Source organism: Pectinophora gossypiella, chromosome 2 (genome assembly GCF_024362695.1).
Source record: "Pectinophora gossypiella chromosome 2, ilPecGoss1.1, whole genome shotgun sequence".
NCBI classification, from domain to species: Eukaryota; Metazoa; Arthropoda; class Insecta; order Lepidoptera; family Gelechiidae; genus Pectinophora; species Pectinophora gossypiella.
In genome coordinates, this window is record NC_065405.1 from 1,685,422 (window position 1) to 1,709,750 (window position 24,329).

The 24,329-nt window shown below is 37.6% G+C and overlaps 1 protein-coding gene across 5 annotated transcripts in view; it reads right to left on the reverse strand.

Annotated features, from left to right (window-relative positions):
• The window catches only part of LOC126373762 (uncharacterized MFS-type transporter C09D4.1), a 104,460-nt gene that overhangs the window by 65,291 nt on the left and 14,840 nt on the right, over positions 1-24,329 (reverse strand). Inside the window, exon 1 of one of the 5 annotated variants that reach the window (XM_050020072.1) lies at positions 3,338-4,036. The exons of the other annotated variants lie outside the window; for them this stretch is intronic. Within the exon in view, the coding sequence (XP_049876029.1) occupies positions 3,338-3,652 (315 nt within the window). The 5' untranslated portion in view covers positions 3,653-4,036. Of the gene's footprint in view, positions 1-3,337; positions 4,037-24,329 lie in introns of those variants that run through there. 5 annotated transcript variants of the gene reach the window in all.

The following is a 24,329-nucleotide window of genomic DNA, read 5'->3' on the forward strand; positions in this document are numbered from 1 at the left end:
GTGTTATGTTTAAGACTGTTTGGTATTTTCCCATGATTCATCTCTTAGTAATAACACAGATAACTTTATAGTTATTGAGCTAAAAACCATTTAGAAACATATTCTGGCGATCTGATTACCCATATAGATGCGGCTGAACAGCGCGCGACAACAAACACTGCAGGACCCCGATACCAACTCGATGATTTCCCAAATTCAACGCTTATCACTATCGGCTCAATAGGGTCGATTAATTATTTCAAATATAATCCGGTCGGATTAGACATCGAAACCGACATTCCATTTATTCATTCGAATTGCTCTAGAGCAATAAGGCCGCCCAAATTGTACTGCATTCATGTGTTATGTTTGAGTCTTGATTCCCGAGAAATGCATTTTCAGAGGTATGTGACCTAATCTGTATTAGGCTTTTCCCTTCGCAGGTTGGAAGGTTAGACTGGCAGTCGCTTTTGTAGAAAACCAGACCTGTTAAATCTTCAGGTTAGGTAATTGGACCCTGTGAAAAACGGGATAAAGCTGGGGAGATGATTGTTCCGTTCCGTTTCCATTATTGTGTCAGTGTCCAAGTTTCACAAATAAACTGTTACGTAAAAAAGTAACACTATCAAAAGTATCCATAGTTTCAATATTATCGATAGTCAGTCAGTATCGATCGTGGGACTATCGATAGATCAGCAAAACTAATATCCACTTATCTGTGATCTGTGCCCACTACTAGACATAACGAGGAAGAACATTGAATTACATTGACAAGGAAAAATACCTGCTTTAAAGGTACGTATGTGGTTACTAGTACTTTGGTCGTGAGTGGTTAGAGCGCTGGGCTCACGATCTGGAGATCCGGGTTCTATTCCTGATAGGTATAACAAAATAAAAATATATATCCATACATAAACTCACGCCTATTTCCCACCGGGGTAAACAGAGACTATAGAATTCCATTTGCTTCGATCCTGACACACTTCTCTTGCTTCCTCCACATTCATCAATCGCTTCATACACGCACGCCGGTTCAGAGTAGATCGTATTGAACCTTTTCTAAGGACATCTCCAATTTGGTCATCGTAAGTCCTTCTCGGTCTTCCTCTGCCAGCCCTACCATCAACTTTCGCTTTATATATACCGCTTTTGCAAGTCAGTGTCCAAGTTTCACAAATAAACTGTTACGTAAAAAAGTAACACTATCAAAAGTATCCATAGTTTCAATATTATCGATAATCAGTCAGTATCGATTGTGGGACTATCGATAGATCAGCAAAACTAATATCCACTTATCTGTGATCTGTGCCCACTACTAGACATAACGAGGAAGAACGTTGAAATAAATTACATTGACAAGGAAAAATACCTGCTTTAAAGGTACGTATGTGGTTACTAGTACTTTGGTCATGAGTGGTTAGAGCGCTGGGCTCACGATCTGGAGATCCGGGTTCTATTCGTGATAGGTATAACAAAATAAAAATATATATCCATACATAAACTCACGCCTATTTCCCACCGGAGTAAGCAGAGACTATGGAATTCTATTTGCTTCGATCCTGACACACTTCTCTTGCTTCCTCCACATTCATCAATCGTTTCACGAACGCCGGTTCAGAGTAGATTGCACGTAACCTTTTCTAAGGACATCTTCAATTTGGTCAATGTCCTTCTAGATCTTACATAAAAATATAGATACTTATTTATTTTTCCTTTTCTTTGTTTTATTAGTCATAAAAATAAAATTCCTAATATTTTTCTTATCGTAACGTTTAAAAATCGAACAAAAAGCGTTTTATGACCACTGAGTTTTGTTTTAAAACGTCTTTGATCGCACATCCTCATTTGATTGAAAATGTATAAGGTAAGGTCATTCACTGACTGACTGGCTCACTCATCACGAAATCTCAGATACTAGAAGTGCTAGGAGTCTCATCTAAAAGGACTCCTTTTAGGACGTAGGTTGAATTTTGCAAAATTTGCAAAATTCCGTCTTAGTGTGCTCACCCTAAGGTGGTTAAAAGTATAGCAAAGTTTGTATAAAACTTCTTTAATTTCAATAATATAGTTTCATTCGCTGGAAAGAGTTGAAGAAAAGAGAACCATAATGAAGATTATAGATAACCGGAGAGGAAATATGATTGGCCACCTGATACGACACGATTCATTTATAACAAACATTATAGAAGGAAAGAGAGGAAGGGGTAGACCTTGGAGAATATTTATGAAACAAATAAAAGAGAAGGTGCAGGTCGTGTCGTATCAAGTGAAGGATTTGGCGGGAAGAAGAGAGGAATGGCGATCACTCCACCGACAAGAGCGCAGCTCTTAAATAAAGAGAGAGAGAGAGAGAGAGAGTTTCACTCGAACGGATCCGCGGGTGACAGCTAGTGAAGTTGTAAGTTAATGAAGTCCTTTGTATTTTAAAACAATAAATACTATACAACAAACAAACAAGTTACAATGCGCTCGAGCATAGAACTCGCTTAAGTAGAAAATTACATGATGCAGGTTCACCTAGATGGGTTCACCATTGTCATTGACAATAGGTACAATCCGATCAGTTATATAACAACCTTTACCTAACTGTTGTTTACCTAGTTCGCGAACAAAGACCAAAAGATCAACTCCCTAGCGTTATTACGTTTTCACTGGGTCCGCTCACCTAACTTGAAGATTTGATAGGTCTTATAAGCGATTAAAGACCATAATATTTTAATCTATTTCTGATTTTTTTTCGCGCGACGTGGCGAGGATTGGGTGGGTATACACATATTTCTACCTCCCCAGGAGTGATGCAATATTACGTTGTTTAAATTTTATTTTGTCCACAAGTTAGTGCAAAAATTATTTACTACTTATTTGTTGTATGAAAAATGTTACGCCGCTTTAATGACATTTAATTTTCTAACAAGTAAGTCGTTAAGTATTTATGTAGTTGGTATAGTTACCAGTTAATCTGCCTTTTAAACTACCTGAAGTGGATTCATTATGCAGGATAATTTTATTAGTTGTCTATATTTCGTTATAAAAGTATGAAATAAAAAAATATATAATTATAAAGACCTCAGATTTTGATGCTAAAATCGCTAAAATTTACACAAAATTAAACTTTTCTTGTAGGTAATTCATATTCAAATTCAAAAAATATCTTTATTAAGTAGGTAACTAGTTACACTTTGAATCGTCAATTTTTACATAACGAACGTCTCATCCGCCTAAAACTGCTGGTAGGTATGTTGGTTTTGGTAAGCAGGTAAACATCAACACCTTTTCGTAAAACACCTTTTCGTACTATGTAGGTAGGTACCTACTACACTTACGAGTATTAAGAAAAAACCTATTACTATCTACATACCGTTTTATCCAGAAGCCAGCTTGCAGGGAAGATGAGAGGTATATAGGTAATCATGTAGACCATCGACGTCCAATAGACCATGATGCTGGTCACTCCGTAGTACTTGACCACGGCATCCTGGATGATGCTGTACTGAATCCATTGCAACGAATTCGAAGCCGAATAGAGTACGAATATAAACAAGACTGCCCAACGTATCGGGTACTGGCGATATTCCACGTGAGATTTCTTCGAAGGAGATTCTAATACACCTCCTTTTTCAGCGACCCCATCCATTACACTTCCGCAAACTTCCATATTTTTTGGTTCGCCCATTTTTACTATTTTTTAATTTAAAGGTAAATATCTGAGAATCCAAATATAATATTTTATATTTTACTTATTTTTTTTGTAAATAAATTCTCGTCCGTTATTGTCGTAGACTAATTTTTCGTATAAATACGACAGAAAATCTTATATTTTCCGCCAAAATTGACTAATAGCTAAGCTAAACAGATTCAATCTAAATATTTAAACAGGTAACATTCAATAAATTACTTTACTTATTGTCGCTTTTAAAGCTAGATTAGATAATCTAAAATATAATCTCTATTTTATTTAATTATTGTCAGTTTTCCCGCGCGCGCGCGTTTTTCTTTTTAATTTCCGCGAGCAACGGACATGCGACACGCGCGGCCGTTCGCCGTCGACTGGTGTTTTCCTCGGAGGCTGAATGGAGCGTTTCCTGTGCCTGCACCCCTCGACGATAACATGATAAGCGGGCAGACTGACTGTCTCGCAACGGCAATCAAATCATTGAGTCGAGTGCAGAGATTACACGCGGCACGCTATTTGTACGTACTTGTATTGTTGTCAGCTAATCTTCGCTAAGTAGACCTATGGCTCAGTTCGATGTAATTCATTCTAGGACTTAGATTAGCTAGACGTAGGTAATCTTAGTCAAGTAAGTACTTAATTTATTTTGATAGTTCTGAAATAAGTCTCCGAGTTTCGTGTTCTTTCTTAGGAAAAGCATCATAATTTAAAGACGGCTCTATTTTTAGAAATCATTCATTTATTTAGCTCCCTAAGGATTTGAAGGATGAAACTAAAACTAAGTAATTTATTTATAAAGAAACTGTGAATGAATCCTAATTAAAAAAAGCTAAGTATTAGACCCTAGAAGAATTTCTAAATTATCATTTATACAGGGTGGACAGGCCTGCTTCTGTCAGGGAGCTCATAAAACACTGTTTCTGTGATAAAGTCACATAAACTCTTTATGTTTCACTTTCCTTCCACCGACTGTAATTGGAATACCATTGTATTTAAGTCTATAAATTATGTAATACAAACTGGATTAAAAGAAAAGAAAGGAAAACATGAAACAGTAGGACTAGGGCCCTGTGCTGGGAGGTTTTCTGGCCACGTCTTTCCCTCAGCGTTACAGATTCCGATGTGGTAGTAGTTTTACAGCTAGTTACATAATATGTAATTTAATTATGTTTGACGTTCAAAAAGCGCTAACTTTGTAAGCCAATTTTGAAAAATAAATATTTTTGAATTTTTGAATTTTGAAGGGTGTTTAGTGACACCGTATCGAAAACTTTGAGGGATGATTTAGACTATTATTCTGCGTTGGTATCAAGTGGAATTTTCGTATACTTTATGAGAGACTTTCCAGGCTACGTTCGTCAAAAACAATATAGATGGCGCTGTACAGATTTTCCTTCGTTTAACCTTCTAATTTCATGGATAACAGACATATATGTTTTATTTTTGATTTTGGGTATAAATTATGACCCTTTTTATTACACCCAGGCACAATTAAATCTTCCATCATCATAATACGATCAAAATAAAGAGAATCAATTTAGGTAGCAATACGATTCTATATAATAATGTGATCCAAAAACATAAACAGCCTATATACGTCCCACTGCTGGGCACAGGCCACCCTCAATCAACCGGAGGGGGTATGGAGCATACTCCACGACGCTGCTCCAATGCGGGTTGGTGGAGGTGATCCAAATATCAAGCACCAATCATTTTATGTAAGCTTTTGACATAACATTGTATTTTGGAAGTATTATGTGCCAGAGTAATGAGAAAATAGGTAATTATCGCGTGAAAACTGTACAACGCCATCTATATTGTTTTTTTGTGAACGTAGCCTGGAAACTCCGTCATTACTTGCTACGTACGTGTTTAACAGTCTTCTAATCAGTCTTATCTGTCACCTAGGTAATTATAATTTTATTATTGTGATGAATTTATGACTCGTTTCGTTGAATTTGGATGGATAAAGTATGATAAATACTTAGTATATTTACTTAGCTATTTCCGCGAAAACAAGGTTAGTCATTTGTGATAATTTGGTTGGGATTTAAGGTAAGGTTTACTAATTAGCAAATAAAATGCATTGCAATGGATCCGATAAATTTGTAAAATAAACAGCCTCCGTGGTCTAGTGGTTAGAGCGTTAGGCTCACAATCTGGAGGTCCGGGTTCGATTCCCGATGGGGACATTGTCAAAATCACTTTGTGAGACTGTCCTTTGTTTGGTAAGGACTTTTCAGGCTTGAATCACCTGATTGTCCGAAAAAGTAAGATGATTCCGTGCTTCGGAGGGCACGTTAAGCCGTTGGTCCCGGCTATTAGCCGTAAAAAAAACCTCCACCAACCTGCAGTGGAGCAGCGTGGTGGAGTATGCTCCATACCCCCTCCGGTTGATTGAGGGGAACCCTGTGCCCAGCAGTGGGACGTATATAGGCAGTTTAAAAAAAACCTTTCAATTAAGGTTGTTATCGATTTTACCATTTTGCTGTAAAATGGAAATCCCTGTAAACGGCTGCGTTTTATCATTTATGCTAATTAACGAGCTTCGAATCTTGCAGCTGTGGATACATTTAAATGCTGACGAATATTTGATTAATTTCATTACATTTAAGCCGCGTTTTCCCTACTTCAGCACTTACCGCCACTTGTACCACTTAAAGTCGCTTTTCTCAGACAGCAAAACGGCTAACATGCGCGACGTGATAAAATTATCGATTCTATCGATAATTCTTTGTCGAAATCGATAAGTTTGTCATTTTCCCCTGCATGCGTGTCACAGTCAATGCCCAGCAGAGTTACCATGCGCAATGTGATAATATTATCGATTGAGAGAGTCGATAAATTTTGTCGAAATCTATAAGTTCGTCATTTTCCATAACCATGCATTTCACAGTCCATAAAATTACAGTCAAAATAAACATTTATCAAGTCGAGAAACCGATGTAGGTAGCCATTTTGTAAGAAAAATATTTTTGTATTTGGCAACATTTGCGCCTTTATATCGTCGGGGACATTCCCAAAGCGGGAGACACGTTTGTTATTTTTAATATTTGACAGATGCTAGCTTTAGTGTCGCCGCAATATAAACTCATATTTTGCAATTTCATAAAAATGCACAATATTGTGCATAAATATGCAAATTCACGGGTGTTTCTTGTGTCCGCAGATAGAACACGTTTCTGCATTATATTTTGACAGCTGCGATGAAGGAACTTGGAAAAAGCGAGGGGTGGGCTAACATGTGCAAAACGTGACAAAATTATCGATCGGTTCAATACATTTTGTCGAAATCGATAAGTTCTTTTTTTTCCCTAACATGCAAACCACGTCATTTTGTTCGTATTTTGATAGAACAACATGACTCATTTGGGTTCACATATAAGCACGAAAAAAACGATATAATGATATCGTCAGAATCGATAAAATTACTGTGACAAAATTTTATCACGTTGCGCATCTTAGACCTACAAATCAGAGTTATGACACAGAAGTGACACCTGGTAATAGGTATTTTATGTTTCCTGCTTAAACTGACTATACATACATACCTAAACATAAACAGGTTTTTATGTGACTTATTGTAGATTTGCCGCAGATGGCATTAACTACTTCGCCGGACAAATGGGGAGCGCTGAAGGCTCTCACCCGGTAGCATAAGAAGCCTATATACCCCACTACTGGGCACAGGCCTCCCCTCAATCAACCGGAGGGGGCATGGAGTATGCTCCACCACGCTTCTCCACTGCTGGTTGGTGAAGGAGATTTTTACGGCAAATAACCGACATGCACTTCCTATAACGATAAAATTAAAAATAATACTGCGTATAGAACGGTACGGTGAGCCGTGGTAGCCCAGTTAGTAGAAAGCTTGCCTCTCACTTTGAGGTCGCAGGTTCGAATCTAGCACAAGCCAGACAGGCAGTCGCTTCTGTAAAAAACCGGACCTGTCAAATCTTCAGGTTAGGTAAGCGGACCCTGTGAAAAACGGAATAATGTTAGGGAGATGATGATGATAACTGCGTACGGTCACGAGCATTATGTATACACTTTGGTACCATGTCACATTAACTCTTTTGACAAATTGAACTGTAAGTCTCACTAAATGTCAAATATGTTAGTGCGACAGAGTCCTAAAGTGGGTACATTATATTGCTCATGACTGTACAGAACGGTAACTCTCCGCCCCGCACTAATTCCCGAATGCACCCGAATGCACCCGAATGGGCACCAATGTATTTTATTGTATTTTATTGTATTTTATTGTATTTTATTTTATTTTATTTCGTGTAATTTCATTTTTATTAATAATATTAATTTTATTTGACTTTTATTAATTTCATTTATCTAATTCGTACTTATCGCGCGCCAGAGATTAAGTTAACATTCTGATAATTAATTAAAAAATCCAATATGTTACGAGTATCAACTGATTGGCAATTTGGTTTACTATACTGGTACGTTTAGTATGCGAATCAGCTTATCACGGTCTTATAAGGAAAACCTTCATTCAAAGCGCCTTTTTTAAAAAAAACACATTAAGTAGGATGTGATTTTTGTTTTGTTTATTTTTTTTTGGTTTTTTTCAAGAGAGTTATCTTTATTTTATGTTTTTAAGCCTTTTAATCATCATCTGCCTAGCATTATCCTGTTTTTACAGAGTCCGCTTACCTAACGCAAAGATTTCACAGGTCCGGTTTTTTATTTATAGAAGCTACTGTCTGTCTGACCTTCCAACCCGCGAAGGGAAAACCAGCCCAATACAGGTTAGGTCACATGCCTCCGAAAATGCATTTCGGAATGTGGGTTTCTTCACGATGTTTTTCTTCACCGCTGAGCGCGTGATAATAATTTATGATCTAAACATGAATTCGAAAACAAATCCACAATCATTGGTTTAGGCCTGTGCTGGATTCGAACCTGCGACCTCCAAGTGAGAAGCAAGCGTTCTACCAACTGGGCTACCACGGCTCACGGATATTTTATGTTTTTAAGTAATATAGTTAATTTTTAAACTTCAGCTCCTGCCTATTTAGTCAGAGATGTGAGTGTCCAGAATTGACAGGCATAAGGTACCGGATTTTTTCGTAAGAATATTTTATTATTATGTAAAAAAAACTGATGTCGAAGCGCCAAAACAAATAAATACCTCATAATTAACAAGCTAGTTTCATTCTAGGAAAAAATGTGGTTTAAATTTCCACCCGTATTGAAATTAATTGAAAGAAATCGATGTTTCGTTGAAGAATATCATACCAGAATGTGATTTTTCAAAAATGCGCTTACGCTGTTTTCAATAATGGCGGCGATATATGACGTCACGTCCGCGAGGGAAATTGTATTTCCCATGGTAATGTCAACACGTCTCGGTTTGTCAACAAGCGTGCGATTTTCGGCATTGCTGTGTTGAGAATCGCTGTACCGAAGTCTGTTGATAATTTAAATATTATACAATGAACTTGGCAGATCCAATAATTCCCTTCTAGATTGATAATAAAAAAGTCAGTCTTCTCATAAAGTGTATAGTACCTACAATCAAAGAGCAACAGTTCAGTCACTGAGCCCAGCGAATTATTTATAAACAGTGGTGAAATTATGAACCATTAGTTGTCATAATGATAAAATTTATGTTTTTGTATGTGTTTTTGGTCTATTACAGAAACGACATGTAACCAGGAGGTCTTAAGTGTAACCAGTTAATTTATTACTTTGAAAGAAAGAAGAAAGAAAGAAAGTATTTATTATTAGAGGACACCACACTAACAATACAAACACAGTAGGGGAAAAAAAAATATTACACAAAATCACAATTATAAACAAAAACGTAAAAGAAACAGAAAAATAATAATAAAATACAAAATATTGGTCGTAAGAGTCATGTGGCGGTGGTGGACGTCCTCAATAAATGGACCTTGCAAGAAACTGACAGGACTTTTGCAGCTTATCGTACATAAACCAATCCTCGCCAGCTATATTTTAGTCCCATGAAATAGAGGGCGAGCCTATTGCCATTAATCGATCACAAATCATGGATACCACGTGATATCATACATTTTAAAATGAATACATAACCCGGGCGAATAAAATAGGCATCTCGCGGGTATGCGACCCGTTTGATGTCTGCTGTCAACTTTATTCTGTCGGCTCATTGGCCAATATGAATTTAGGAGGGTTCTAACACGTTCACTGTGTAACTGAAAATTAGATATCAACCCCTCACGTGCAATGTTATTTTTCGATAAACACATTGGATTTTATGTACATAGACACACTATGGCATGAAAAAATGTGCCCCACATATGGGACATGCGCGTATGAGTTTCAAATTCATTGCGTCATATGTGGTTCATGCACAGAGAACGTGTTAAAATTCTTGCTTAAAATTGACGTGTGTTCCATAAATTTTATGCCCGACGCGACGATTATCCGTTCCTTTCCTTTTCGGCGAGTAAGAAAATGACGGATATAACTTAAAATTAAATTAGGAGGTGTCTACCGGAATCAGGGCCATTATTATAGTTACCCGTAATTTAGACTTATCCGTTTACAGTATTACGTCGCAACTGCCGACAATAGCTGAGAGTTGTAGGGGCTCACTCGAACGACAAATCGTCTTAAATCATCGAATATTCTACGTGTAATAGTTGGATATACTTAATTTGAATATAACACCGCAGCTTGCTAACGAGCCGAGCAATTTGCTCAGATTGTTTCCTTACGACGTATTAAATTACCTATCATACGGGCCCTAATGCCCCGAACGTCTGTTGTTGAGTGCGCATTGCATTTTACTACCACTGCAAAAGCAAACTCTATGGAGAAAAACTTCACCTATTCTTGAAAAATATCGTTTAAAGTTAAACTAAGATAGTTTTCGTTAAGTTTTCTTTGTCCTTTGTTATCTTCTGAATGAATTAAATTTAGTAACGAGGTAGTGAGTGATAACAGGAGCGGACAGGAGGGCTCTAACCAGAAGGTTTAGAGAGAGCGTATACTCATCCCCATTTGTTCAACCAAGTGATGACCGTCAGAGGTAAACCAAAAATAAGTAAACAGACAGACGAACGGACAACAAAGTGAACCTATAAAGGTTCAGAACAAGAAAACAGCCTGTGACTATTGAAGAGTTTTTACAATAACAACATTCTCAGGCACGGCACATAACTAATTACAATATATACAGGGTGGCCCAGAAGTTTACGTTCAAAATGAAAAATTAGATAGAGGGGCTCATTAGCTACCAGAAACACCCCCATGTATGTTCAGCAATTATTTACGGTTTAGGAGATATGACCCATTTTGTACCTTTTTCTAGATTTTGAACGAACTTAAGCGAGTGTATGAAGCGATTGATTAATGTGGAAGAAGCAAGAGAAAACAAATGGAATTCCATTGTCTCTGCTTACCCCGGTGGGAAATAGACGTGAGGTTATGTATGTATGTAGGAAAGTAAGAATGCTATGTAAGGATAATGAATGGGAATTTGATTGTTTATGGTATGAAAGGAGGACGGATAATGAATGGGACGTAGTGAGTTTTTAAAAAGTAAGAAAGTGGAGTCTTTGGTGCGATGTCGGACGGGAGGGATGATTTCGGTTTTAATATAAGGTGTGTGTGTGTATAAAAAGGAGTAAAGACATTTAAAAAATATCCGAGAATTTGTATGTAAGAAATTTTAGAAAATGAGTAATAAAACGATAAATGATTTTGGGATTCCCATTGCAAGTACTTACTATCTACATAGATACAAACTATGCAAAAACTCTAAATTGTGGGCATGACAAATTTTACGATTCGGATGACAAAAATTGTATATAAAAAGCAGAACTAATATAATTTAAGGTAAACTGTGGCAGGTTACGCGTGAATGAGCGGCGAATTAATAAGTACAATGGTCCGGTCTACGTAGCGATGTTTCGACGCAGTAATTTGTAATTATCAGAACAGTAACATAACGTAACATAAATATAATTAAAACACATAAAACTATAATCAGGGATATGAAAATCCCGATATTTCAATGCGGTAAGAACCAGTCATTATTTAATTATTATAATAACCGCGTGAACCTCAATGTATAACATAAACATCCTATATATGTCCCACTGCTGGCCACAGGCCTCTCCTCAATCAACTGGTAAGTTGTAACTGTATGGAGCATACATCACCACACTGCTCCACTGCGGGTTGGTGGACTGTTTTTACTACTAATAGCCGGGACCAACGTCTTAATGTGCCCTCCTAAGCTCGGAATCATCTTACGCAGTACAGTATTAACTTTAGAAATATGTAGTATCTACGCCGACTCCTCGCCAGCTATGTTTAAGTCCGAAAAAGTCGATGAAAAAATTACGCTTATCATATTTAATTTTATAATTTCTCGGAATTAATAGTTGAACAAGCCACGGGTGGCTTCGTAAGAGAGATGATCATGCATTCTCAAACTTAAATTCACAAATCTTTCATTAGGTAACATAGTTACAGCTTGAATCGTCACTTTAGGTATGTTTTTCGAACGTCTGGAATTACTTTAGCTTCTACACAAATCATTCTAATAATCTACTCTTTTCTGTTTAAAGAGGTAAATTATCATACAAATGCAGAGCCGTGTGCGAAAATAATTTCTACTCGAAGTAACCAGTAACTTTAGTTCAGAAAACTAAGTGCTAATAGTCCAGAATATCTCTTCTTAACTACTAATGCAAGCAAGTAACTGAAAGTAATTCCCGAACTTTCAGCTAAAAAGGAAATCCCATCCACACTACTAAGTATAATTTATAATGATTACTTTTGTAATATGCCTATTTCCATGCCCAGTCTGACGCTTTGACGGGTTATCCCGGAATGTGCCGGGAAATTTACGACAGTCCCGACAATAAATTTTGAACAAGAGGGTGAGCTATTTAAAAGGGACACCGCAAAGGGCCTTTACCTTGAAACATTACAACATGTTTTGCGTTCAAACGATCCATGGGGATGGAATCTTTTTGATATGGTGTTAGGAGAATGGGGCTCGCAGGGCATGTGAATGTGAATCGCTCGGTCGATTCAATAATTATGTGGAAATCGTTATTTTGTTTTCCTAACATGCGTGCCACGTGATGTTGTTCGTATTTTGACAAAACGACATAATTATATTGTCAGAATCGATAAAATGACCGTGGAAAAATTTTATTACATTGCGCATGTTAGCCCTACAGATAACTACTTAGTTCGAAGATCATGGGTTTAATAGATCATCATCAATTTAAGAGCCACGCTCTTGTCGGTGCAGCATTTTCCATGCTACTTTTAATAGAACACATGGATAAAATATTTAGCAAAGCTTTGGTTATTGTTTACCTACAGAGAGTTTCAATAGCAGAATACTGATCTTTGTACCTATCATTAAATAACTGTTTTGTATGCAACATATTGAAAAAGTTTATTACTTATTTGTGAACTAGCATAGTTGTGTTGTGTCACATTTTTTCCCGAATGCCAAGAAGGGCTATTGACTTTTTTATCCTAACGGATTGATATCTATTGATTTATCCTAACCATCTGAGGGTTAAATGGTTGAAGGCTGGGTTTTATTTCCGTAAATTCAAAATGGCGACCGTAAAATACAAAATGGCGGTGTATATCTAAACCCTATGTACACTTCCCATCAAAAAATCGAAACACCTTATTAGTTTATGTTTCGTAAAGATCATCAGAAAAATATAAATAAGATAGATATTATTAAGAAAAGTAGAATAGTCGAGTCTTGAAATGTGCACGAATTTGCTGTTATCAAAATAAATATAACTGATGTAATCTCATTATGTATTCAAACTGACATTATGACAGATAACTTTTCATCTACCCTCGGTTCACCTCTGTCCACAAAAAGATTAATCACCCAACTTTTGTTTGTTTTGAAGCCGAAGCTTTATGTTGGCCATAATCTGTGTATTGTCAGAAATTTATTTCAATAAGCGAATACTGAAACAAAAGTTGCGTGGGCATCCATTCACAACTTTGTTGATTAAAAAATAATCTGTGACGAATTTTGCTTTTATGCTTATATTGGAGGGAGAGTCGAGATTAAAAAAGTACATAAGTAACTAATTTAATAATGAGTTTCAGTGTAAGAGGGTACCAACTTACAGGGAAACTCAAAACGAGTATTAAATCATCATCTTCCTAGCGTTGTCCCGTTTTTACGGGATCCGCTAACCAAACCTGACGATTTGACAGGTCGTTTCCACAGAAGCGACTAGTGTCTGACTTCCAAACCCGCAAAGGCATAACCAGCCTAATGCAGGTTAGGTCACATACCTACGAAACGCATTTCTCGGGGATGTGGGTTTCCTTATGATGTTTTCCTTCAACTTTGAGCACGTGATCGTAATCCAAACATGAATTCTAAAACAAATTCTAAAAATCATTGGCCCGTACTGAGATTCGAATCTGCGACCTCATAATGAGAGTCAAGCATTCTTCTAAAAGCATTCTTAAATCATCGGATAATAATGTATGATGACATAAAAAAAACTTCATAATGCGTCTTGATTAAAGCTGCGGTCTAAGAGTTATTGTAACGCAGAATATGCCAGTTCTTATTTTTTAAAATATATTATTATATGAGTAAGTGAATAAAGAGAACAGGAACGGTCAAAGGGGCCACAATGCAGCCAGTCATCTAAAAAACCAATATTGCTATTAGTTTGTTGACATGCCCATACTTACTTTTATACGCGGAAATGTAAATTGCAATATTGCGTTTTAGATGAATTGTCTCAATGTCGCCTTTTTAAACATAAAATTACTTTGTGTATGAAAAATGCACACTGTGATGCTATGGAGTTTTTCTATGCAAAAATGTGATAAAATATCTTACCATCGCGTTTTTCATGATTAAAATTCATAAATAAGTTGAATAGAAAAAATCGTTGTTAGTAATCAGAATTTCATGATTTATCTTTGACTTGGGACTCTACCCAATAGATACGATAACCATGCCTTTCAATCCAAATAAGTATTACCTAGGTAGGTAATACTCAAATGTTTGTAGGTACAAACATTGATTTTTAGCAAACAAAAACTGTCTAAATTTTAAAAGGAGTTGAATTTATGACGCAACCGCGAATAATTTATCGTTCAACGACACGGTTCGAGATGAAATAGGGTTTCCTCGCGTCGAGAGATCGTTAATTCTATCGGACCATTTCACACGAAACACGAACGAATAGCTACCACCTTTTCGTGGGGAACTTTCTACCAAAATCCACACGACATTAGATTGTCGCAACGTAGAGTTTGTAACATCCTTAACAAACATAAATTCTACTACACTAAGCACAGTTTTCGTATATTAACACGTTCACTGTGTAACTGAAAATTAGATATCAACCCGTCACGTGCAAGGTTATTTTTCGATAAACACATTGGAATTGGAACCAGAAAAAATATGCCCCACATGTGGGACATGTCCGTATGTGCTTCAAAATTATTGCCTCATATATGTGGTTCATGTCTATGTAAGTTTTTTTCTATGTCGTGATTTATACTTGGCCGGACCAGATGAGTTTACCTCATCCCCATGACGATTTGGCAAAATTACTCTACACAGTTGAACACTACCTACTCTAAACCAAGGAGCACGCTAAGCCTTTGACTGGGCACCCTCAGGCCTGTTGTCTTAAATTTTGTACCGAGTGAGAGCACTCAGCGCTCCCCATTTGTATGCCCAAGTAGTTAATGCTATCTGCGCTAAATCAACAATATGCGTCAATAAGAAAAACCCGACATCAGGAAGAGTAAGTACGTTCTCGTTACATGAGTCATATCAGGGGCCTATGGCGGCTTAATAATAACCCTGACACCAGGGTTGATGGGGTTGGTAATCCACCTAACAACCCACACTATAGAAGAAGAAGGAAGAGTGCGCCCACAAACACCAGAAACGTGCAAATTAATCCTCCTCTTGCGTCTAAAATACAAACCCTATAAAAGCGGTGTCATCGCAACAGTATCTGACGCCGGTTTAATTTACTCGGTGCAGTTCCAACGCTGACACCTCGTGATATATAGCCTGACGCTGCAAGGAGACGACCTTGGACAAGGTATGTGAAACTTGTGGTTGAAGAGAAGCGGGCACATAAGCGATCTTATCTTCTCCCTAACGTCCGTTTTCTATCAAATACAGACGGAGGACGCATTCTGGCTCCAACAGAAGCTCGATACAGAAGCCTAGATGTTTAAAAAAATAAATATTTTGAATACAATTTCAGTCATTTGTCTGCCTACTTAATATTCAGCTAAATTACTCAATTGTATACTAATATTTTATGTTTTTTTTTTTTAAAGAACGTCTAGGGCCCTGTGCCGAGGTTTTTCTTGCAGCTTCTTTTCCCCGGCTATACAGGCTGTGAGAAGCTGCAGTAGTTTTAGGCGGATGAGACGTTTGTTATGTAAAAATTGACGATTAAAGTGTAACTATGTTATCTTGTGAATAAAGATATTTTTGAATTTGAATTTGAATTCTGTTCCCAGGCGGTTATTTGTATGGATGCAAATCTGTCTTCTAAATAGGTATTACATTTTAAAACGCCTTAGTTTACACGCTCCGCTTATGAGTAGCCGCATTCTTACTAGTACAGGGGACGTTGATGAACGCTTTCAATTATTATTTGCTTCCAAACGTTAATATCTAGCTTAACTTTGTCCATTGTTTCGTGGAAATGTCTTGTAAAAGAAAATCGGAAGCTATTATTTTGAATCAACATAAACATTACACAATCATTACCAAGGCCTTTCTGGAAACAGTTATATCTCCTCTTTTATTGAGATGAAACGCAATGACCCCCTCCAGTAATTATGAAACGTACGCCTTGAGCACAGAAGAGTGCAGCATCGATTTCAGCATAAGGATTAAGTATACTTTTTCTAAGCTAATCTAGCCTACAAGATCCCACTGCTGGGGAAAGGCTTTCTCTTCCTCTTTCGACATGACACACACACAGGACTTCTTTTTTTGAGTATTCAAATATTGTTACCATTGTTGTTGTTGTTGTTGTTTGTGTGTTGTTGTTGTCCGAAAGTAATATCATCCGTGTTTCGGAAGGCACGTTAAGACGTTGGTCCCGATCACTGCTTACTTATGTAAGTGAGTAATCGTTACATGAACCATATCATGGGTCTTTGGCGGTTCAATAATAACCCTGACACCAGGGTTAATGAGGCTGGTATTCCACCTCAAAACCCACACGATAAGAAGTTACCATTGATTAGATTCTAACTCGAGAAGGAATTAGAGATTAAGTGACATGACGAACACGAAAGATAGAGTTTAAGGGGTTTTAGTGTGTGTTGTTGTTTTTCATATCGTATTAACTACTTGGCCGGACAAATAGGGAGCGGTCTCTCATCTGGTACAAAATTTACAACAACAGGCCTAAGGGTGCTCAGTTGGGCGCGAACCTCTGCTCAAAGCGTCGACGGAAAGGATTATTATTTATATTTGAAATACGAAGAGCGCAGACATCGCAAAAACAAACTAATTTTTAGTACATGCACAGATTGATTGTGTCAGCGATTAGTTTGCTTGTCAATACGTTTGTCAATGTGTTCCTCTAGTTATTAAATAACTTGTAATGTCTCATTGATTTAAAAGATGTGTTTCTGTTGCAGTTTCTTGTCATTTCTTCTCTTTAGCTATAACACCTTGCGAAGTGACGTAAATTCAAAAATGTTACATTGACCTTCAACAAGTTTATCCATGATAATTACGTTGAATAAATGATTCTGATTTCTGTTTTAAATTTTTCCGTGTATTGAATCACGCTTGTTGACCACCTGTGTCTTCTTACCCTGCGGTTGTTGGCGTAAAATTCCATTACCCAATAGTATTCCAACTCTATCTAGTTAGTCATAATCGTGATGTTGTGTTAATCCATGTTCTTTCCCTTTATTACGTACAATCTTGTTTATTTAACAGTGTTAAAACCCGCCTACTCTGAACCGGCGTGCGTGTATTAAATGATTCATGAATGTGGAAGCAAGAGAAGTGTGTCAGGACCGAAGCAAACGGGATTCCATAGTCATATAGAAATATAAGCGTGAGCACAAAATGGCGGAAAACAAACATAAAATGGCGGAAAAACAAGATGGCCGCCATACAAAGTTTACATACATTTGGACAACAGGTACATATAGGACACGCAAAGATGCTTTCGGAGCTATGGCACACGCTCCATCCAATTTTGTACAAAATTGCAAAGAACTCTACAAGGATCCAATAAAATGCAATCAAATATCCTTAATTCATCGCACATTCCACATTAAGAAGTAACGTGCCTACAAATTCCGAAGCGGCGAAGGTCGAATCTTTCGGAGCAAAGTCACGGAACCATTTGTCTTAGCGCCTTATGGATCCAGGTCACTTCAAACCCTTGGCCACGGAGGCAGAAGATACAGCCATGGAAGTGAACTTAATCGCTGATGTGGTGTAAGTTACAGCTATAATGATAAGACTATTTAGGATGTAGTGACGAGAATTGAGAAAGGGATGCTCTGATGGTTCGGACATGTAGAGAGCACTCACTCTACTAGAAATATATTTCTGATACAGGTGTAAGTGGTCAGAGTTACAAAGGAAGGCCTAGGTCTACCGCAATCAGATCCAGCGTATTTTAAAGAAACGCCAGGTCAAGAGTACTATAAATCAGTGAGCATGCATGAAGTCTGATGAGAGTGTGAGAAGCGTAAGTGGTGTGTCAAGATCGTCTTCTTCTTCTATCGTGTGGGTTGTGAGGTGGAGTACCAACCTCATCAACCGTGGTGTCAGGGTTACTATTAAACTGCCAAAGGCCCCTGACATGGATCATGTAACGACTACTTACTTACATCAGTAAGTAGTAACCGGGACCAACGGCTTAACTTGCCTTCCGAAGCACGGATCATCTTACTTTCGGACAATCAGGTGATCAGCCTGTAATGTCCTAACCAAACTAACCACAAAGTAATTTTTGTGATATGTCCCCACCGTATCGATGGTAACACAGGATGGAAAAATAAAATAAATACATTTTTCTGATAGCTCTTCCAGCAAACCAGCCCATCGTAGTCAAGTGTGTAACGAGCAACTTCTGACTCTGCAAAATCGGGATCGGCAGTTAATCGCCGCAGCGATGTGGATTGATTATCTCAAGTCTAAGGCTTGTGTAGATGACTTGTTTTGAAACCAACGGAAGATAAAGAGAAGCTAAGTACACATGTTTTCTTGCCTTTGACTATGACCTATTGGAATTTTGCCACAGATTACAATTGATTTCTATGTCTGCTACGGGTTTCCTATCAGCCCACTTCTAGCCTTCTTTGACGTAATCCTCTCAGTCTATTATCTGGCCGCTAATCGCAGATCAGGGGGTCTAAAAAGGCCACAACAAAGCAATTCATCTACAGAAGCAATATTGCAGCACCCGCAGTGGAGAAGCGTGGTGGTGTATGCTCCATACCCCCTCCGGTTGATTGGCGGGAGGCCTGTGTCCAGCAGTGGGACGTATATAGGCAGTTTATGTTATGTTTATGTAAGCAATATTGTGGGGGGTTGCCAGGTAAACGCAGCTCAGACGCTGGAGGGGAGCGGAGTGTTGCTGTTCTTTACGTAGTATTGTTACGTATTCTATGACAAAAGACCAAGAGGGGTGAGGTTGGCGCCTGATACGAATTGTTGCGGGGCGGACAATTATCGTTCTATACAAAGTTTATTATTTTTTATTCTATGTCTTAACCAGAGACTCGCAATCAGCTGCTCACCCGCAGACACGGAGATCTTAAAAAAATACTAGACGACAAAAAAAAAAAACCCGGTGGAGACACATCACGAACTTCATTTTGAAATAGGACATTACAGGCTGATCACCTGATTGTCCGAGAGAAAAATGATCCGTGCTTCAGAAGGCACGTTAAGCCGCTGGTCTCGGTTACTATTTACTGATATAAGTTAGTAGTCGTTACTTGAGCCATGTTGGGGACCTTGGGCGGCTCAATAGCAACCCTGGCACCAGGGTTGATGGGATTGGTAATCCACCTCTCAACCCAAACGATAGAAGAAGACTAGGCGATAGCCGTAATAAATAAATGCCGGATGTATTTACCTCTTAAGTTATTTTTTTCACTCTTCTTCTATCGTGTGGGTTGTGAGGTGGATTACTAACCCCATCAACCCTGGTTTCAGGGTTTTCTGGATTTTTTTCACTAAATCAAAGGAAAAACTACAGTAAGCCATAACAAAAATAATCATCACAGGTTCATTCGTAAAGTGTCCCTTCTTATTTAGAAGCCATTCAGCGTTCATTAATGTTTGCAATAAATTAATAACTGAACAGAAGTACCTACAGCCAATGAGCTGATCTGATGACGTGAATACGATCTGAACTATAGATTCAATGGAAGCAATCTAGCAGAATTATCCAAGATTATCCCAATGTTCAAACCCCTCAAGTTACCCTAATAATCATGATTAATTTACTGCGCTCTATTAACTTAGCTGGGTAATTAATTCTCCCACACGTCTCTTAGTATGTAGCTACACGAGTGTATCGGTTTATGTCTCATTAATTTATACACAAATTGATTTATTATTTGGTTAGTAAAGCTATCATAAGTTTCATCATATTTTTCCTAAGGTCCGCTTACCTAACCAGACGATTTGACAGGTCCGGTTTTTAAATAAGCGACTGTCGACAGGCCATACATGGCCTTCCAACCCGTGAAGGGAAAACCAGTCCAATACATGTCCTCCGAAAAACAAATCCCTTTACTTGAAGGCCGTCGTAGTTTAGTCGTTGGTCTCGCGGTTTGAAGGTCCCGGGTTCGTTATCATAAACCAAGCTAGGGATCACAAAGTGATGTGATCTCCTAGCTTGGTTAGGACATTGAAAATTGTTCATCCGATTGCCTGAAAGTAAAATCACTGTCCGGTGCTGAAAAATTCAACGTTTCTCCGTTTATTTTTTTACCAACCAAACCTATTCTCTCGTCATAAATCATAAACAGCCTATATACGTCCCACTGCTGTCAATCAATCGGAACCTATTCTCTATTTCCAAAACAACCGTTCAATAATTCTCTATTTACATAATTCATCTCTTGATTACACCAAAACAACCGTTCAATAATTCTCTATTTAAATAATTCATCTCTTGATAACACCAAAACAACCGTTCAATAATTCTCTATTTAAATAATTCATCTCTTGATTACACCAAAACAACCGTTCAATAATTCTCTATTTACATAATTCATCTCTTGATTACACCAAAACAACCGTTCAATAATTCTCTATTTAAATAATTCATCTCTTACACCAAAACAACCGATCAATTATTCTCTATTTAAATAATTCATCTCTTACACCGAAACAACCGTTCAATATATTAATGACAATATTGTATTTCACCAAAATAAATGACAACGATGACGTCACTTGGAAGACGAAGCCTCAAGCTTAATTACGCAGCTGATGCCGCGAATATCTCTTACAAACGTAGCCAGTGTAACTAGACCCGTTTAATGCCTCATTGACTTTATAAAATGCTTTCACACTGGTTAGCTTAGTGTTAAATCGAAGGCCAGCGGAATCTGGCCAGCTACTGCTGAAAGATGGATGACGCGGGTAGGGGTGGAGGAGTAGAGAGTCGCTCTTTGTTGTGATTCATTATTTAGTGACTCATTTTACTTTAACGAATGGTTAGGTCTGTTAGGATCTTTGCAATAATTAAACTATTTTTTACATGAACGTCAGAAGCTGTAGCTATATGACACGCCTATTTCTCGCCGGGGTAAGCAGAGATTTATCATCTTCCTAGCATTATCCCGTTCGCTTACCTTACCTGATTTTGCAGGTTTGGTTTTTTACAGAAGCGACTGCCTGTCGGACCTTCAAACTCTCAAAGTGAGAGGCAAGCGTTCTACAAACTAGGCTACCACGGATTTTCGGGGAAAGCAGAGACTATGGAGCAGTATATAATGCGAAGGTTGGTGGTAGGGCTGGCAGAGGAAGACCTAGAAGGACGTAAATTGACTAAAATGGAGATGTCTTTAGAAAAGGTTCAGTACAATATACTCTGAACTGGCGTGCGTATAAGAAACGATTGATGAATGTGGAGGAAGCAAGAGAAGTGTGTCAGGATCGAAGCAAATGGAATTCCATAGTCTCTACCCACAGCTATATGAAGTTCGTGTAAAAAATAGTTGAAGGTACTTGAAGGGAAGTATTTTTTTTAATTTGATTTTCTTGGGCCTGTCGTAAGACTGAATGTCCTTTTAAAATCCGAACCGCATTCTTTACTATTTTATCTGGAAATATCGGCATTAGGAGGTTAATACTTAATCTCGCGTCGCCTCTCATACAAAATTGTTGATTACGTTGTCTTGCTCAGCGACTGATCTTAATAATATCAGCATTTGCAATTGAACCCGCAGATATCACTGTTGATTTAACCCGAGTGCAGGCAATGTTACCTCGTGCATTCATTCACACATACATAAGCACATAAAGTCACGCCTATCTTCCACCGGAGTAAGCAGAGACTCTTTCCACTTTCATCAAAATTCCCACTAATACGTATACTTGAGTTGGGTTATAATATAATTCACTTCTCATCCCAAAATCATACTTCAGCGAATCAAAGTCAGAACACTTCTGATTATTTTTATGAAACAAAACACGGCATCAATTGAATTTAAAATTTTAATTTGGAACATTCTTAATGATTCTTTTTTCGTGTTGGTTTTATAACAATTATTATTATAATAATTTTAATTTCATTGTATTTAGCAGTGTGTAATGAATGTAATATGGATTATCATGTATTGTCTCAAATAAATTATTTTTAAATTTAAATTACAATTATTATTATTTTTATCGCTATTTTTGTGTTTCTTTTGTGCAAAAAATAATTGTGCACTGTATTTACTGTATTTAATGTTAATATATAGAATGAAAGTATAGAATGAAAATCCTTTGAAATACCCATTGTGAAATGTAATTTATTTCTTATTCCTAATACTTATTTTGTATAATCCTTACGAAACATAAACTAGCAAAATACGTTGATGTTTTGATGAGAAGTGTAGGCACAACCAATGATTCACGTAAGAGATACTATCACGTCAATATACAAATTGAACAAAAAGATAAGTAAGAAGACAATTTACTTGTTCGTTACAAGATAACGATATATAGGTATATTTTTAATGCAGCGATAACAAACTGTAGATGTAGATTATCTTAGCACAAAGGAACTGACTATCCGCGCCATTATATCATTATCTTCTAACCTGACACATAGGAAATAAAAAATATAAAAAGGCTTTATACGTTTTTAGTTTTTATGAAACTACTTAACCTAGGGACATATAAGTTCCCCTGCGCATGGCTACTCCTTCAGTGTTGCCCAACTGGGCACTCTCAGGCCTGTTGTCTTAAATTTTGTACCGGGTGGGAGTACTCAGCGCCTTGAACTGCTAAGGAGTGGAATTCTTTGCCGTCTTCTGTACGAATGCATATAACCCGGGTGCCTTCAAGGCCAGAGTGAACAGGCACCTTCTGGGCGAGCTCGCTCCATCTTAGGCCTCGTCAATGCCTTCGGACAAGTCTGGGGCCAAGAGCAAACCCATCAAAGGTAAAAAAAAGAACTCCACGGGTGCTATCTAGCGCTATTGGAAACAGGCACTGCTTGCGTTCTGAATCAAATTAATATCTGACTTGACTCAAAAGTATCAAGGCGTCACAACTCTATTAACTGCGTCCTAGCTAACAAAGGCTGAAAAGTAGCTAACGAATAACAGTGTCGGATTACTAAGAACCAAGTTAGTTTCACAGTTACCCTCACATATATATTACGTATATATAATATATTGCCTGATTTCGGCGAAACAAAACGGAGGGTTTTGTCTTTGACCGCTATGTATGTATGTATGTATGTACGTCGGGACCCAATTAACTTCTAAACCAGTTATCAGAATTTAACAAATGACGTGTCACTAGAAGAGTCAATACAATACAACAATACAAATACACTTTATTGCATCAAAATAAAAAGAAATAATTACTAAAAGACTCTTAACTAAGTACATGGCAAATGGCGGCCTTATCGCTTAAAGCCTAGAGCTTAGCTTAGCTTAGCTTAGTTTAGAGTCTTGATTGTCCGGTGGTTATAGGTTGCCAATCTGTCCCAAAAGTTTGTTTATTACACGGCATACGAACACGGCTATCTGTATGTAGTATTCTGTATGTAGTAGTAGTTAGAAGAATTTTCGGAAATATTTTCTTGTTTTAGTTATTAAAGTTATATTTTTTATTATCTCGATGTATGTCGGATAACTTAGTCTTACAAACTACCTCGTAAGACTAATTCGATTAATCCTGAACCACTTTTAATGTTGAAGAAACTTGAGTTAAAGTGAGGAGAAAGTTTCAGTGAAGTGGAGGAATAAACATTTCACTCTAATTATTTTTATGAATGAAGAAAGGACTAGAACATTAAAAAAATTAAAACTGGGGCGTTAAAAAGGAAGTAAAATAACATAAAATAACCAGCCTATATACGTCCCACTGCTGGGGACAGGCCTCCCCTCAATCAACCGGAGGGGGTATGGAGCTTACTCCGCCATGCTGCTCCAATGCGGGTTGGTAGAGGTGTTT